The 18135-nt window shown below is 42.6% G+C and overlaps 2 protein-coding genes and 1 long non-coding RNA gene across 3 annotated transcripts; 2 read left to right on the top strand and 1 right to left on the bottom strand.

Moving 5' to 3' along the window:
* Positions 1-699: 699 nt before the first annotated feature.
* Positions 700-1776, top strand: LOC104447539 (acyl-CoA--sterol O-acyltransferase 1). The gene has a single exon (XM_039314003.1). The coding sequence runs from the start codon at positions 700-702 to the stop codon at positions 1774-1776; it is 1077 nt and encodes a 358-aa protein (XP_039169937.1).
* Positions 1777-6930: 5154 nt separating this feature from the next.
* LOC120293386 lies at positions 6931-7407 on the bottom strand. Its single transcript, XR_005551146.1, has 2 exons — positions 7279-7407; positions 6931-7150 (listed from the first exon to the last, which is right to left on the bottom strand). It is a non-coding gene; the product is annotated as an uncharacterized LOC120293386 (long non-coding RNA).
* Positions 7408-8894: 1487 nt separating this feature from the next.
* LOC104447540 (MDIS1-interacting receptor like kinase 2) lies at positions 8895-17352 on the top strand. The gene is made up of 3 exons (XM_039314002.1): positions 8895-11468; positions 11594-11986; positions 16954-17352. Exons 1-3 carry the CDS (start codon positions 8895-8897, stop codon positions 17350-17352), a joined length of 3366 nt encoding a protein of 1121 aa, XP_039169936.1.
* Positions 17353-18135: the final 783 nt, after the last annotated feature.

The following is an 18135-nucleotide window of genomic DNA, read 5'->3' as shown; positions in this document are numbered from 1 at the left end:
CCTTTAGGATATGCTCCTTGTCCTTAGGGCTTTAACCTCGCCTTTAGATTCAAGTCCTTGTTTCGGGACGTTGATCTTGCCTGAATCCTTTAGCTAGAGAAGAATTCTTACATAATGCAACCCTTGCAACATACTCATGTATAGTGTTGATTAGAGCTGAGCACAATATTGATTTTTTTTTTCTGGGTTCAGTTTAGGATGGGTAATTTTTTAATTGGTTCTTGAAAGGGGCTGCACCCGTATTGTGCGGCTTACTCAAACTGCCAAATCATACTTTAATAAATATATATGTTAAATATATAAATATTTGGATGCTTTCCATGCTTTCTCCTAACTCATCACCTTTTTTTTTTTTTTTTTCTGCGTTCAGTTTAGGATGGGTAAGTCTTAAAATGGTTCTTGAAAGGGACTGCACCCGGATTGTGCGGCTTATGCAAACTGCCAAATCATACTGTAAAATATATATATATATGTTAAATATATAAATATTTATATATGTTAAACATATAAATATTTGCTTTCCACGCTTTCTCCTAACTCATCACTTGTTTTTTTTTTTTGGTCCCAGACTGCTTCGCACGTCCCAAATCGCCTGAACTTTCCCAAATAACTTAGAAATAAACACAGCATTTGACCATCTAACAGAAGAGCTCCATCACAACTAAATCAGACCTGAAACAAGACGATCTCACCGAAACCATGGAGACCGAGCTCCAAAACCTCATCTTCGTCTGGATCTCTGTCATCGCAGCCCTCACCTACTGTCGCTACATCTCCGTCCTTGTCCCCGTCGGACTGAAGAGGCTCTTCTTCTTCCTCCCGGTGATCCTCCTCTTCCTCCTCCTCCCACTCCGCCTCACCAGCCTCACCCTCGCCGGTCTCACCTCCTTCTTCGTCGCCTGGCTCTCCAACTTCAAGCTCCTCCTCCTCGCTTATGGCAAAGGCCCTTTAGTGCCGCCACCGTCATCAGCACCTCTCTCTCTCCTGCTCTTCATCGCCATTGCATCGCTTCCGATCAAGATCAGCCCTGCCACAGAAAGAGCAGCTTCCAAGCATGGCAGTGGCGGGGGGTTGATGTCGCCGGCGAACTACGTCATGAAATGTCTATTGTCGGTTTCGCTCTTTCCGCTCTACCAGCGAAGTGACTATGTGCATGAGAAGGTCATGATGTTGGCGTACTTAGTCCACGTGTATATCGTGCTCGAGGTGGCTCTGGCGGTGGTTGGTACAGCGGCTGCCCGGCTCATCGGCGTGGCAGTGGAGCCGCAGTTCAACGAGCCGTACCTTGCCACATCACTACAGGACTTTTGGGGCCGGCGATGGAACCTCATGGTGACGAGCATCCTGCGGCCGAGCGTGTATGAACCCATCCGGTCAGCCTCGGGCCACCTCGTGGGAAGGCAGTGGGCTCGTCTGCCCGCCGTGCTCACCACGTTCGCAGTGTCCGCTCTCATGCACGAGCTGATCTTCTACTATATCGGGAGGAAGGAGCCCACATGGGTGGTCATGTGGTTCTTCCTCCTCCATGGGGTCGCCGTGGCCGCAGAGATCACGGTGAAGAAGGCGTTACGTGGCACGAGGTGGCAGCTGCCGGCAGAGGTATCAAGGCTGTTGACAATGGGGTTCGTGGTGGCGACAGGCTTCTGGTTGTTTCTGCCGTCCTTACTGCGGTACGACACATTGGCGAAGTCGGAGAGGGAGACCATTGCTATTATTGAGTTTGTGAAAAGTCTCTGGAGCTTCTTGAGTGGTCGCTCCTCATTGTGCACAGATTAGTTGTCCTCTAAGCTGATAAGAGGAGGGATAGCACCGGTTCTGGTACCATGTTACGAAAACCACCCAAAAATTTAAATTTATAGGTGGAAGGAATATAAAGAGCATTTATCAATGATGTGAAATATTTGATATTCAATTTCACTCATGAACTTAGCTTTACTTGATTCGATCCATTTTTCAAAACTGCGGTGGTTTCTAATTGACTTACTAATAGAATCCACATCTAGGCATGAGGTCATTGAAAATTTGTCTATGCCAAATTACTGGTGGTCATCTGAGACTCCAAGTTCTTTCCCATGTCTTCTACAATTGAATCGGATTAACACGTCATTTATCTCAAAGCAAAATAGTTCCTCCTCGCCCTCTATTTGCATGCCAGGCTCGCTAAGTCTGGATGAAACCAAATGTGACCGTCGGACCAAGATAGTATATAGTTTAAGAGATCATAAAGTGTGATTTGACAGTGCAAGGTATAGTACGGCTAGATTAAGAAGCGCAAGCTATGTTAGATAAAACTCAAAAAAGAAATAATTAGATAATGACATTTAATTTATCGTGAGAATAATAGTCTATCTTACTCAATAAAAAACTAAATAACAAAAAATTATTATCTAATATGGGGTCTACTCCTTAAGAATTTATGACTCGCAATAAGCTGTTATTATCACAGTAACCCAAAGACGGTCCTACTAGGAAAACCCAACTCAAAATGGTGTTATCTTGTTTAATTTGTTTGAGCCAAATTGCTCTGGACACTGTGTTACATAGGAATGCATTTTAAATAAGTTCATATGCTATTTTGTCGAGAAGAAAAGTAAAATGTATTACTAGATAATAGGAATTTAGAGAGAAAGCCCGCACTAATTGGATGAGTAAATATGTGAATACATCATTAGCCTCGAATGGATTATTATCATTTTCTAAACTATAACCACTTTCTTGCACAGGGGAAAATTTCAATTAGCTCTTCAAGCAGAGTCATTTCTTGAAAGAGTCCCAAAACGGACTTGGACTTCGTCTAAAATAAACTTTTGAAGTGAGCAACTTAGTCTCAAATCACCCCTAAGCTCACCAACTAGTCAAATCTTCGCTAATTGGGTTTGCATGCCAAGTCCATTGGCCTGCGAGCATGTGCGGCTTTCCACAGCAATGGTAGGGGCATTTTTGTCTCGAAATTTTGGATTGTAAACCAAAATTTTTATAGTGTCTATAGACCAATAGTCTAAAACTAAAGTGTGGAAATGTATAATAAAATAGGCCTATATGAGTCTGGAATATTTGAATTCAGGATCTTTTGATATGATCATGTTAATATGTCCAACCTAAAAGTGGTGGAGAATATGTGAATATAAGACCCATTCAAATCTTGTGTTAGGGAAATTCAATAACTTCATAATGGAGAGATCCACCGACCAAAAATAATAATAATAATAATAATAATAATAATAATAATAATAATAATAATAATAATAATAATAATGATGATGGAGAGATCCAATAGGAGCTAATAACTTGAACCCATTGAAAAACTTAAACTATTCAATTATGGGCCAATTAAATATTATTTATTACTACTAAACCTGCTATCTTTCACATTACGCACATGTGCACTCAACATTCTCTCCTTATATGTGAGTCTTTAAGACATTGAGCCGTCACCCCCTTAATCCAAGCCTGGTATTCTTCCACATAAACAAATCTTAACCTGAATCTATAATCAATACCAATTGTGCAAACTTGCCTTTTACTCGTGCTCTTCTTGTAGGCCGAACTATGATGGCAAACTGCACGAAGCAACTATGAGTCTTCATAGGATTCCTTGTTGAGTTCAGGATGTTAATTCATATTAGGAGCCTACCAGTCGACCATTGGCTCTAATAAAACTGTTGGGGAAGTTTTTCATAAATTTAATACCTTCATAAAGAGAGATCCAAGAGGGAACCCATAACTTGAGCTCATTGACAACCTAACAGGATCTACCAAAAAAAAAAAAAAAAAACTAATTGAATCTACAAACACTCAAAAGTTTACGCAATTAAATTATGGGCAAACTAAGTATTATCAATTGCTCTTGACATCTAAAGTAAAATTTCTTTCTTTCACTTGACTCACATGTGCACTCAACACTCCATAAACAAGTGATGTAGGATATTTTCACAAAAGTATTACCAAACAAAATAAAAAAGAATTGAACTTAGAGGGACTCGCAATCTACCAAAAAATGATGCCTTGAACTAGGCATCATGTGTTTGATGAGAAGTTAACTCCAATGGGATATCTTGATCTCCTATCACTGGTAAGCAATAATTGTAATTACGTATTGAGATGTTCTCACTTACAAAGGATCATTGGCATCTTCAGTTTATTAATATAGATTCATGTGAATTGTATTAGAAGCAATCAAGTGTTTAAGTAAATGTAAGTTCAAATGGACATGTTGATAGGTTGGGGCTTAGATACTCTGTTAATAATCTCCCCCAATAAAGGTATCGCATTCCTGTTGGATGTCCCAACAAGTGATATCAAAGCTGGTAGTTAATTGATGGGCCTCAAATAGACATTTGTATTTGAGTGAAGTATCTCATGGTCAACACAGCTTTTGGTAGAAATTGCATACAGCTAGATTATCGACTAATATTATACTATAACATCTGAAAAGGTCAAACCCCAACCCGTTCTACACCACATGGTATGCATTTGTCGTTTTTCAGGATCAAACGTTATTGAATTTTAAATGTTGATTTGTATATTGCAAATGGGTGTCGATGAATTATTAAAAAACGCAGCACACTTTTACTTATCTTTGGAGTTTTATGTGGAGGATGCTTCCGCACTCGAGAATTTTGAAATCAGACAAACATCAAATTACATTGATTTGCTCCTCACTTCCCCTGTTCTTCTCTTTCACAGCCATTTATCCTTTCTCCTCCAATGACCACACCCCATTTCTCAGCTTCTCTAGTCTAATTCATTCATTTTTTGACGACAGCTTCTCCATGTATAAATTCATAGTCTGATTAAATACTGAGTTTTAAACCCAGCTTTTCCTTGTCTCGAGGGTATTAATGTAGCTCCCCCTCTTTAGGATTTTAATTCCGTCTTTGAGGTCAAATTTGTCAGGAAGAAGCTCTCAAATACAAGGAAAGTAAGAATAAAAGTGAAAAAGAGAAATGGAGACACAAAAACTACATCTATGGAGGATTTCACTATAATTAGCACATCACACCTCTTTGTAATCCTCAGTTACACAAAAAAAAAAAAAAGATTATATATACTTAGTACTTATTCATGAGCTCAAATTCAACTAACTAATAAAATATAGCAGCTTGAGGGCATTACCGTTGCAACCCCTGTCGAAACAGCCCCGTGCCTTCCTATTAATAGAGAGTAAGAAGCACACCTCAATAAGATCTTGTCTTTATGTGTCAATATCACTTTTATGCTTAGATTCTCATCTTTAGGGTGTTAATCTTGTCTAAATTCTTTAACTAGAGATGAAGTACAACAATTATATATTGGAAGAGCACATCATAGTTTCTTTTTGGTTTGGTTGAGTTTAGAATGGGTAATTTCTAAAACGGTTCGTAAACGGGACTCACCGTATTCTGCCTCTTGGTTTGAAATATTTTGGAAACTACACAAGCTGCCAAATCGTACTTTATATATATATATATATGTATGTATGTATGTGTGTGTATTTTATTTTAGTAAATATAAAGATTGGGATGCTTGCTTTCTCCTTACTCATCGCGTTTTATATATTTGTCCCTTCCACCTTTGACTGCTTCACGAGCCTTAATCCGCCCAAATAATCTCACCTATGGCGGTCGGTGCGGTGACTAGCCGGCTCATCGGGACGGCAGCGGAGCCACCGTTCGACGAGCATCCTGTGCCCGAGCGTGTATGACCCCATGCGGTCGGCCTTGGTCCGCCTTGTCGGGAGGCAGTGGGCCGCACTGCCGGCAGTACTCGCCACGTTCACGGCATTGGCTCTCATGCACGAGCTGATGCTCTACCACATCGGAAGGAAGGAGCCCGCGTGGGTGATCGGGCGGTTCGTCCTCCTCCATGGGGTCGTTGTGGCAGCAAAGGTCACAGCAAAGAAGGCGCTGCGCAGCAGGAGGCAGCGGCTGCTGGCAGAGGTGTCGAGGGTGTTGACGGTGGGGTTCGTGGTGGCGACGGGGTTTCGGCTGTTCCTGCCGCCACTTCTGCAGCGCGGCGTGGTGGCGAAGGCGGGGAGGGAGACCATAGCGGTTGTTTAGTTTGTGAAAGGGCTTTGGAGCATCCTGAGATTCATCTCACGAACCCTTGCGAGTGGTCCTTGAATTGCTCCAGATTTTTCATACGTATTAGCTAAAGGGTGGATTTGTAAAAATTAACTGTCGCATCTTTCTATAAATGCCATTTCGCTTGTGAACTTTAATTTTATTTATGGGGACAAGGTCAAAGGAAATGCCACCGTTACCAAATTATCGGTCTCCGCTAGTGGCTAAAACAATACAAGTATACTAAGGGTACATTTGTTAACTATTCTATTCTCAAAAATAATTTCCGCTAAAAAATAGTTTTTTTATTTTGTTTTCCGAACGAGTTTTTGAGCATTCGAAAGCGTTTGGTAACTGTCTACAATGTCTATTCCTAAAATAGAAATACGTTTGGTATGCCAATTAAATTTTTTTTTGGAACTTAGAATTTTTTAATTATTATATTACATTTTTCTTCTCTTTTTTCTTTTTCTTTATCTTCTTCTTTTGGCCAAACAAGATCCAGCGAGGTTGCCAAGTCATAGCAATGTCACATGATCAACCAAAAGAGAGCTGGTGAGGTCGGGCCTCGCCCAACCACCAATGAGGTCACCGAACCTTGGCTAACTAGTCTTGGCTGACAACCGGCTAGGGGAAGAAGAAGATGAGAGAGAAAAAAAAAGGAGGAAAAGAAAGAAAATGGTTTTGGCTTAATTTTGGAGTTGTTCTGAAAACCAAAAAGCCGCTCTTTTTTCACTTCTTAATTCTATTCTAAATCTATTTCTGAAAACAAAAAAGTTACCAAACATAATTATGTTCTTCTTGTGTTCCAATAAATAAAAAAATAAAATCAGACACTGTTTAGTATGTTACTAAACAGACCCTAAATATCCGAAAAAGGCATGGGAGATAAGAAAGTAACTCTTTCTATATATATATCGGCGAGTAGAATGTTTATTATTGTGTGACATATCTACTCCATATCCATTACATAGCAATCAATTTGATGTCATCGCTCTACAAGAGCTAGCCTTCGTCGGCGCCACTGACCATGTACTCGACCGGACCGTCCACCCAGGGATAGCTGTCAGGGGTTGCTTGCGACTCCAAGTTCCGTCCCATGTTTTCTCCTGCGATCGAATCCGATTAAAACGTCGCTCACTTCTCTTATCTTAGAGCAAAAGAGTCTCCGAAATGCCTCTAGCATAGAGAGACCCTAAATTGAGTATGATCTGAGAGAGTAAGAGAGAGAGAGAACCTGTCTCATAAGTTGAAGTGAGAAGTCTCGTTGCTTCGCCTCCAAGCGCGGCGGAGACAACCAGAATGATCACGGCGGCTGCAAGAAATGACCTGTTAAAACCCATTTCCATGCACCCTCTTCTCTATTACCGGGTTGATGTTTCTGTTGAAGGCAAGTACTCGACAGGGGCATATATATGCGTGCACATGAGCATGTATTCACGCTCAATGCTTTGACGATGCATAGGAAACGTACTAGCTTAGATTGGGAAGCGCGTGCCGTGTAGAACCAAATTGGTCTTGACACTTTGTCATGTAGGAATGAATCTGTAATGAGTTTCGCAAGTTATTTCGGGATAATTTCCACAAAAAGAAAAAAAAATCATGAACCTATTTTACAATGCCAATTCAATATTTAACTTTTTAATTTGACTAATTTAGTCATATATCTATTGACAATTGACCAATGTAGTCTTTTTGGCCAAATTTTGGTCGATAATTGCTGACATAGATACCGTTGTTCTCATGGTACACTGGTGCTAACATTGACATTGTTTTGCATTTCTTTTTCTTTTTTTAGAAATTCAGAGTTTGAATTTTTTTAATTTTTTCCTTCTTCCTTAGTCCATCGTTGGGCCACAATGATGGCCGGCAACCAGTGGAGGAAGAAGGAATAAAATTAAAATTAAAATTAAAAATAAAAGAAAAAGAAAAATAGGAAAATTTCGGAAAATTTTAAGAAATTGTAAAAATCATCTACGTCAACGTCAACTGTGTCAGATAAGACGGCCATCATCCACGCCACATATTTCCAACCAAATTTGGCCGAATAAAAGGTTTAAATTGAATAGACTTCCCTATAATAGATTTCAGATTTTTTTTTTCTCATCCATCCGACAAATGCAATTTATTTTCCATCGAGGCGACCTGCAATTTGTACGCGTGATAATTTTCTCTTTTTTCTCTAGTCAGCACTTAGGTCAAGCACGGCCTTGAGTTGATTTCCAAGCGCATTTACAGTCAGTCTTCTCCGTGATTGATGGGAATTCAATCGATCGAATTCCTTTCCATGGCAAAATCGGCCTTCTATGTTCGCTCGAGGAACCTGTTGCTTAACGCAAAGTGTCATGTCATATAATGCCGCGAACTGTCCTTGATGGACGGTTGAGACCGTTTCTTTCCCGGTCAATGATCTCCGCTAGAATCGGGGAATTTACTCTAAAGACTTAGTCAAATTAACGTACTGATGAAGGTCCAATTTGATCGGCGGCGGTCCATGCAATCTCGTTGCAAAGTCGCTGGTGAAATTCGTCTACGTCGCCGTCGTGGTAAGAACTGTTGAACCGCGTCCGTATAGACTGGGGTCGCTCTCGGGGACTGCCACATTCGTCGGACATTCTCGTCGGATTAGGCTTTCCGGAAAATTTCGTCCCCGTGCTCGAATGTCGCGGTCGTTTCAGCAGTCAAGATGTCCACAGCTTACGGCAATGCAGCTATCGCGGTTTAGGAACAATAGCTTCCCGCTACGCTCGCCATCGTTGAGAACTCCAACTGATCCGCAGCGCGTGGTCGTCGTCTGATGAGATAGCATAATCTGCTGCAATCTGCACGCAGACAAGAAGAAGATTGCTGACCATGGTGGGACTTAGGTCACACCTCTTGCTTTCGTTTCTGCTGCTATTATCTTGCAGTGCTGAAGCAAGAGTTAGTTCAGAAGCAGAGGCGCTCCTCGCATGGAAGTCGACTGTCGAGAACCAAACCGCGCTTCAATCGTGGACGGCCAACGGGATGATGGGCAGCCCTTGCAGATGGTTCGGCGTCTCTTGCGATGCGGAGGGCGGCATCACGAAGATACATCTCCCGCGCGCGAGCCTAGGGGGAAACCTCACTGGCTTTGAGTTCTCGGCTTTTGACAGCCTGGTGTCCCTCAATCTCAGCCAATGCAACCTCTCGGGGCCTATCCCGCCTCAAATCGGCTCACTCTCGAAGCTGACGCACCTGAACCTCTCCAGGAACATTCTCTCTGGTCGTCTCCCGCCCACACTTTCGAACCTCACTCGTCTCTCCTTGCTTTATCTCGGCAACAACATGATAAGCGGCGAGCTGGATCCGCGCTTGTTTTCCAACTTGACTGAACTCCAGTTCTTGGAACTCCAAAACAACAATTTCACTGGGAAAATCCCCTCGGAGATCGGCCTCCTGACGAATCTCGTAGAGCTAGCTATCAATAACAACCGTCTGAATGGCTCGATCCCATATGAAATCGGAAACCTGAAGCATTTAGATGCTATATCTTTATACGGGAATCATCTCACCGGTCCGATCCCTGCATCCATCGGCAATCTTACTCACTTGACGATGTTTTACTTGCATCAGAACCATCTCTCAGGACCTATTCCTCATGATATTGTCAAGTGTACCAAGCTAGTCAAAATATTTCTGTATGACAACGATCTCTCGGGTTCAGTACCTCCAGGACTCGCCAACTTTTCATTCCTAGAGACGCTTCATCTCAGTGAAAACAATCTCTCCGGTCCCTTACCGCAAGTCTGCCGAGAGTCTCCTCTCGTAGTATTCACAGCTGCCTTCAACAGCTTCACATGTACAATGCCTGGAAGCTTGAGGAACTGCACAACTCTCGTGCGAGTCCGTCTCGAGAGCAACTTCCTTTCGGGGTATCTAGACCGAGACTTCGGCGTCTATCCAAAGCTCAATTATCTTGACTTGAGCAACAATAAGTTGAAGGGGGTCCTGTCCCCGTACTGGGGTTCATGCCTAAAGCTGACACTGCTGAAAGTTGCTGGAAATGAGATTGGCGGCACGATTCCGAACGAGCTCAGCAAATTAAGTGTCCTGGAAGTGCTCGATTTGTCATCTAACCATATCACCGGATTGATACCCGGACATTTAGGAAACTTGTCCTCTCTCTATCAGCTGAATTTAGGAGAGAACAGGCTTTCAGGTTCGATTCCGTCTCAACTCGGGCATCTGTCACGTCTCAAGGACCTTGACCTCTCATCGAACGAGCTGGGAGGCCCGATGCCAGAACAACTCTGGAAATGCTCAAAGCTGTGGAACCTGGTCCTGGCGATGAACAATCTCAACGGGTCTATATCACCTCAAGTCGGAAACCTAGCTTTGCAAGGTACCCTGAACTTGAGCCATAACCGCCTTGCTGGCAATATACCTCCGCAGATTGCAAAGTTGGCCGTGGAGTATCTAGATCTCTCTCACAATGTGCTCTCCGGCAAAGTCCCTCCTTCCTTTGCCCTGATGACCAGTTTAACATCGGTCGATTTCTCATACAATGAACTGGAAGGTCCGATTCCAGACAGCAAATTCTTCCTCCTCTCCGCCCCAACTGCATTCAGCAACAACAAGAACATGTGCGGTCCGGTCCAAGGTTTCCAACCATGCAATGCTAAATTGTCAGGAAGCGCAGTTCGCAAGAAAAGCCACAAATTGTGGATTATATTAGGCGTTTCTTCGTCAGTCGTTTTACTCCTAATTGTGGTATTGCTCAGAAAATCCATGCTATCCCGCCAAAGAACAAAATGCGCAAGTGTGAGAATTGCTGGGCTAAACAGCAGAAATGTTTTCTCCGTGCTGAACTATGATGGGAAAGTCGTCTACGAGGACATCGTCAAAGCCACGGAGGGTTTCGATGACAAGTATTGCATCGGTGAGGGCGGAAGCGGAAGAGTCTACAGAGCTCTGCTTCCTATGGGACATGCGTTAGCCGTAAAGAAGATCAAGTCCTCGGAAGGTGATGAAATAGAGCAGATCACAGCAAGCTTCATCAATGAGATCAGGTTGTTGACAGCGATACGACATCGAAACATTGTCAAGTTCTATGGATTCTGCTCTAGCGGGCCTCATAAATTCCTCGTGTACGACCTGATTGAGAGGGGAAGCCTAGCGAGCACCCTGAACAATGGCGGTGAAGCAGCACAGCTCGACTGGAGGAGGCGAGCAGAGATCGTGAGGGACATAGCACGGGCCCTGTGTTACATGCACAATGATTGCACACCGCCTGTAATTCATCGAGACATATCAAGCCGAAACATCCTGTTGAACACAGAATATAAAGCTTTTCTTTCTGATTTCGGCATCTCTAGGATTTTGAAGCCTAATTCGAGCAACTGGACGGCTGTGGCAGGCACGTACGGTTATGTCGCTCCAGGTAACTCTCCTTGCGCCTCTTTCTCTGTGCTTTACAAGTTTACGCATCGTTCGTCATCGTCGCTAGAGACATTCCCTTAGGCGTAATTGGATTGACATAGGAAATGCCTTGAGATCATACTGATTGAGCCTGTAATCCTGTGGTTAAACAGCTTCAGGACTATATTACTATCAGCATATCAGATAAATCAGTATACTTGAAAAGGAAGCTAGTTATTCGCAAAATTGCTATTCGACAATGGATTTCTCGTGGCTTGATGCCAGAGCTCGCGTACACAATGAGCCTGACTGAAAAATGCGATGTTTATAGCTTCGGTGTCCTGGCGCTCGAAGTGATAATCGGAAAACACCCAGCGGAGCTCGGCATATCTCTGAATTCCCTGCAATCCGAGCAAAGCGTGGAGCTAGAAGATCTGTTAGATGCACGTCTTCCACCTCCGGCAGATCGAATCACCGTGAACGAAGTGAAAGCAATAGTGAAGCAAGCACGTTCATGTATAGATGTTGATCCGAATCGTAGGCCAACCATGAGAGAAGTGTCGCAGGCACTCCTCGAAAATTAGAACAGTCTTCACTAGTCTGGAGCAGGCACGCCCATTTGTATTTTCTCGCTGTAATCGATTCCCTCCTAGTCCTCTACGAGTAGGCAAATTTAAGCATTAAATAGGCAATGACGATCATGTGCTTGTTTACGTGTGATAAAAGCTTCTCGAGCACAATTAGATTGGCCAATCATGATTATCTCATTCTTATTTTTAGCACGACAGTAGTCAAAATACAAATTGCCCAGGAAAAAAAAAAACTCGAACATAACAGGACATGATTTGTTTAATCCGTACTATTTGGGCTCATGGAAACTTATCGAGGTGAGACCGGCCGAAGCCAGCAATACGCACCAATCTCTCCCTTGAACGAGCCCAGCTAGATATGCCTTGCTTGTTGGCCCAGAGTATCCTCGGTAAGACAGAGTGGAGAGCAAGTAATTACTAACAACAGATCAAGGTTCAGTCATCTCAGCACAAGTGTCGAGCGAGGGAGGCCCTCGGAGGGCGGCCCTCGGCTGGGTCAAGTGAGGGCCTCCCTCACTAGATTTGGCGAGGGCACCCCTCGCCCGACTCCGGCGAGGGCTTGGCGAGGGGTGCCCTCACCGACTCACCCGAGGGCCACCCTTGCCCGATGCCGGCTGATATTGCTAGTATGAGTACCTAGAGGGGGGTGAATAGGTATATAAAGAATTTTTCTCAAGCAATTGCACAATACTAGACAGTTGGATGAAACGATAATCAAAGTAAGACTGAGAGAAGAGAAAATTTAACACGCGGTTTATAGTGGTTCGGCTTATATCAAGCCTACGTCCACTCTTCTTCACCGACAGCCTATTGGCTGGATTCCACTATGAACAAGAGAGAGGTTACAGCACAGCTTTGCCTTGATTCCATAGTGTAGATGTTCTACCACACCTCCTCAAGATTTCTCACAAATATAGACTCTCTCTTTCGTATACAAGTATTCGCTCAAAGGATTTGTCTAAACAAAAAGGAGCTTCAGACTTTGGAATTCTTCTATCGCGCACACCTTGAACAACTAAGACAGTCTTCCTTATATACTCATTTATGCCATCATACCCGTTGGCACTTACCAAAGGAATTCCTCCAATCTACCCGTTGGACGGAATCAATTAGGAAGATTGTTCAAGCTATTAAAGGAACGTGTTGATAGCCCATCAATCATATTCGCCCATACAATCAGGATCTCGGTTTCCATAAGCAGAACCTTCCAATAATATTTAGGCAATCACCGGATCTTCAAATATCGAATCAATCTTCGATCAATCAAAGGACTCCGATTATGTCTTCTCCAGCCATGAGATCTTCTCCAGTTGACAAGGTTAAATCCTCAACGAAACATACAGTTCTAGATAACCTTTCTTCAACGGATTAGTGACTGTCAATGAGGATAGACTTTGAGTCTTGAGTCTGGCTGTCCCAAGGTCTTCAGACTTTAAATAGCAGAGTCTGCAAGCCTTCAGACTAGACTGATAGAAACGATTTGTCAACTTCAAAACACTTCAAGAAGATTTCTCCAACACCGGCAAGGGTGACCCTAGCCAACCCAGGTGAGGGCGACCCTCACCAGACGCCGGCTTTCCTCCGCCAGGGAGGGCAACCCTTGTTGGACGCCGACTTCCCTCCGCTGGCTCTGCCATGGCCGACGGAGGGAAGAGAGAGGAAGAAGAAAAAAAAATATTAAAAAGTAAAAAGACAAAAATGCATATAGTTTAAAGTAAATGTGTCACACATAGAAGTTAAGGGTTTTTTGTGTCACAAAAAAAAAAGTTTGGGGTAAATGTGTCACGGTTGGTAAACTTTGGGATAACACATCCGTGGGCAGCTGCGTTGGTTGAGAATCTCTTCTTCATCGCTAAGGTCGAGGGTTCGAAACCAGCGGTTACTAGCAATTTAAGTGGGGGGCTCTAGCAGTGGGATGCTGGGCTAGTCTCCCCCAAGGTATAGGGGCTCGGTCTTTTGGTGCCGTCCGAGCACGGGGAGCCTGTGGTGGAGTCCTCGATTACCAAAAAAGAAAAAAGAAAGTTTGGGGTAAATTTGTCATTTTTGGCAAAGTTTGGAGTTTTTGATGATTTTTTCCCATTAAATTATGGGCAAACTAAATATTATCAATTGCTTCTTTCAGCTCTTGACATCTAAAGTAAAATTTCTTTCTTTCACTTCACTCACATGTGTACTCAACACTCCATAAACAAGTGATGTAGGATATCTTCACAAAAGTATTGCCAAACAAAATAAAAAAGAATTGAACTTAAAGGGACTCGCAATCTACCCAAAAATGATGCCTTGAACTAGGCATCAAGTGTTTGATGAGAAGTTAACTCCAATATGATATCACGATCTCCCATCACTGGTGAGCAATAATTGTAATTATAGATTGAGAAGTTCTCACTTACGAAGGATCATTGACATCTTCAATTTATTAATATAGATTCATATGAATTGTATTAGAAGCAATCAAGTGTTTAAGTAAATGTAAGTTCAAATGGACATGTTGATAGGTTGGGGCTTAGAGACTCTATTAATAATCTCCCCCGATGAAGGTATCGCATTTCCGTTGGGTGTCCTAACAAGAGATATCAAAGCCGATAGTTAATTGATGGGCCTCAAGTAGACACTTGTATTTGAGCGAAATATCTCATGGTCAACACAGCTTTTGGGTAGAAATTGCGTACATCTAGATTATCGACTAATATTATACTATAACATCTGAAAAGGTCAAACCCCAGCTCGTTCTACACCACATGGTATGCATTTGTTGTCTTTCAAGATCAAACGTTATTGAATTTTAAATGTTGATTGTATATTGCAAATGGGTTCTTGTCGATGAATTATTAAAAAACGTAGCACTTAACTTTTATTTATCTTAGGAGTTGGGAAAATTACCAAAAAAAATCATAAACCTATTGTAATTGTGTTAATTTAGTCATAAACTTATTTTTTTTTTTTACCAATTGAGTCCTAAACCTTTTACAATTATTCTCAACCAGTCCATCGGCCAAAATGGCCCTCCGACGCTAACATGGCAATCGTCTAGTGCCGGTGACCTTTTTTAAATAATATTTTATTATTTGAAATATTTATTTATTTATTTTATTTTATTTCCTTCTCCCTCTCCCTCCTTCCTCCTTCTTCCTTTGGCTCCAGTGATCAGCTAGAGGGGAGGGCTGGCCGATCGCCAGACTAAGGAGGCCAGGCTAGCTAACCTCGTTGTCGCTGGGCGAGGGTGAGTTGCCCAGCCACCGCGGCGGGCGAGCCCTCACAGATCTAGCGAGGAGCCTCACGATTGCCGGGTTTGGCGAGGCGAGCCTCGCCCGATCCGATGAGGGCTTGCCTCGCCAATCGACGAGCACGCGCCCAACGACAAGAGACGAGCCCCCGCCGGATCCGGCGAGGGCTCGCCTTTCGAGGGGGCTCATCGTCGCGTTTGACAAGGCCCTAGTGAGGGCTCGCCTTGCCCAGCGACCACGAGGGAGCCCTCACCGGATCTAACGGGGCTTGCCTGCCGTCGCCGGGCGTGAGCTCGCCGACCGGCAAGGTGAGCCGCTGGAGCCAAAGGTAAGAGGAGAGAGAGAGAGAGAGAGAGAGAGAGAGAGAGAGAGAGAGAGAGAGAGAGGAAAAAAGATAAAATAAAATAAAATATTTCGAAAAATAAAATATTATTAATAAAAGGTCGCCGGTGCCGCCGATTGCCACGTCGGTGTCGGCTGGATAATTTTGGATGGATAAACTAATCGGGAATAATTGTAAAAGGTTTAGAACTCAATTTGTCAAAAAATAAGTTTATGATTGAACTAATACAATTGCAATAGGTTTAGGACTTTTTTGATAATTTTCCCCATATGAGTTTATATGGAGGATGCTTCAACACTCGAGAATTTTAAAATGAGGCAAACATCAAGTCACATTGATTTGCTCCTCACTTCTCCTCTTCTTTTCTTTCACAGCCATTGATCTTTCCTCCTCCAATGACCACACCCCATTTCTCAGCTTCTCTAGTCTAATTCATTCATTTTTTTTACGACAGCTTCTCCATGTATAAATTTCATAGTCTGATTAAATACTAAGTTTTAAATCCACCTTTTCCTTGTTTTAAAGGTATTAATGTAGTTCCCCATCTTTAGGATTTTAATTTCACCTCTTGGGTCAGATTTGTCAAGATTAAGCTCTCAAATACAAGGAAAGAAAGAATAAAAGTGAAAAAGAGAAATTGAGACACAAGACTACATCCATAGAGGATTCCGCTGTAATTAGCACTCACATCTTTTTGTTATAATCCTCAATTATACAAAAAGAAAATTATATATACTTAATAGTTATTCATGAGCTCAAATTCAACTAACTAATAAAATATAGCGACTTGAGGGCATTACCCTTGCAACTCCTGTCAAAATAGCTCATGTGCCTTTCTATTGATAGGGAGTATGAAGCACACCTCAATAAGATCTTGTCTTTATGTGTCAACATCGCCTTTATGGTTAGATTCTCTGTCTTTAGGGTGTTAATTCTGCCTAAATTCTTTAACTAGAGATGAAGTATGACAATTATATATTGGAACATATTAACATACGATGTTGATTAGAGGTGAGCACATCATGGTTTCTTTTTGGTTTGGTTGAGTTTAGAATGGATAATTTTTAAAACGGTTCGTGAAATGAACTCACCATATTGTGCGTCTTGGTTTGAAATATTTTGGAAACTACACAAGCTGCCAAATCGTACTTTATATATATATATATATATATATATATATATATATGTATGTATATGTATATGTATTTTATTTTAGTAAATATAAAGATTGGGATGCTTGCTTTCGCCGAACTCATCACGTTTATATATTTGTCCCTTCCACCATTGACAGCTTCCCGCGTCTTAATTCTCCCAAATAATCTCACCTTTGGTGGTCGGTGCTGCGACTAGCCGGCTCATCGGGATGGCGGCAGAGCCACCGTTCGACGAGCATCCTGTGCCCGAGCGTGTACGACCCCGTGCGATCAGCCTTGGTCCGCCTCATCGGGAGGCAATGGGCTGCAACACCTACAGTGCTCGCCACGTTCGCGGCGTTGGCCCTCATGCACGAGCTGATGCTCTACCACATCGGAAGGAAGGAGCCCGCGTGGGTGATCGGGCGGTTCTTCCTCCTCCACGGGGTCGCTGTGGCAGCAAAGGTCACAGCAAAGAAGGCGCTGCGCAGCACAAGGTGGCAGCGGCTGCTGACAGAGGTGTCGAGGGTGTTGATGGCGGGGTTCGTGGCGGCGACGGGGTTTCGGCTGTTCCTGCCGCCACTCCTGCAGCGCAGCGTGGTGGCGAAGGCAGGGAGGGAGACCATAGTGGTTGTTTAGTTTGTGAAAGGGCGTTGGAGCATCCTGAGATTCATCTCACGTACCCTAGCGAGTGGTCCTTGAATTGCTCCAGATTTTCGTACATATTAGTTAAACGGTGGATTTGTAAAAATTAACTGTCGCATCTTTCTATGAATGCCATTTCGCTTGTGAACTTTAATTTTATTTCTAGGGACAAGGTCAAAAAAATGCCACCGTTACCAAATTATTGGTCTCCGCTAGTGGCTAAAACAATACAAGTATATTAAGGGTACGTTTGGTAATCATTTTATTCTCAAAAATAATTTATGCTAAAAAAGTAGTTTTTATTTTTATTTTATTCTGTTTCCTAAACGAGTTTTTGAGCATTCGAAAACGTTTGGTAACTGTCTAAAACTTTTATTCCCAAAAATAGAAATACGTTTGGTATGCCAATTTGATTTTTTTGGGAGTTCAAATCCCCACATAATCAAGGGGTTAGGAGTGGGAACGATTTAATTTCAAGTGTAGGTTTCAACTCCAACACCTTACAAAGAGGCGAGACATCTGAGCATGAGAGTTAGAGTAAGAATAGAATACGACCAACCAAAAAAAAAAAAAAAAAAAAAAAAAAAAAAACAAATCCTAAATATCCAAAAAAGGCATGGGAGATAAGAAAGCAACTCTTTCTATATATATTGGCGAGTAGAATTTTTATTATTGTGTGACATATCTATTCAGTAACCATTACATAGCAATCAATTTGAGGTCATCGCTCTACAAGAGCTAGCCTTCGTCGGCGCCACTGACCATGTACTCGACCGG

Source organism: Eucalyptus grandis, chromosome 5, assembly GCF_016545825.1.
Source record: "Eucalyptus grandis isolate ANBG69807.140 chromosome 5, ASM1654582v1, whole genome shotgun sequence".
Lineage (NCBI taxonomy): Eukaryota > Viridiplantae > Streptophyta > Magnoliopsida > Myrtales > Myrtaceae > Eucalyptus > Eucalyptus grandis.
Note: the sequence above shows the minus strand (reverse complement) of the source record. Positions and strands in the feature narration are given on the sequence as shown.

What these genes read in the sequence shown, in the direction of transcription:
- LOC104447539 (XM_039314003.1), top strand. Translation starts at nt 700, where the DNA reads ATGGAGACCGAGCTCCAAAACCTCATCTTCGTCTGGATCTCTGTCATC.
- LOC104447540 (XM_039314002.1), top strand. Translation starts at nt 8,895, where the DNA reads ATGGTGGGACTTAGGTCACACCTCTTGCTTTCGTTTCTGCTGCTATTA. An exon ending in CTCCTTGCGCCTCTTTCTCT is followed by an intron (nt 11,469 to 11,593) that starts GTGCTTTACAAG and finishes GTGGTTAAACAG; the next exon opens with CTTCAGGACTATATTACTAT. An exon ending in CCATGAGAGAAGTGTCGCAG is followed by an intron (nt 11,987 to 16,953) that starts GCACTCCTCGAA and finishes GGATGGCGGCAG; the next exon opens with AGCCACCGTTCGACGAGCAT.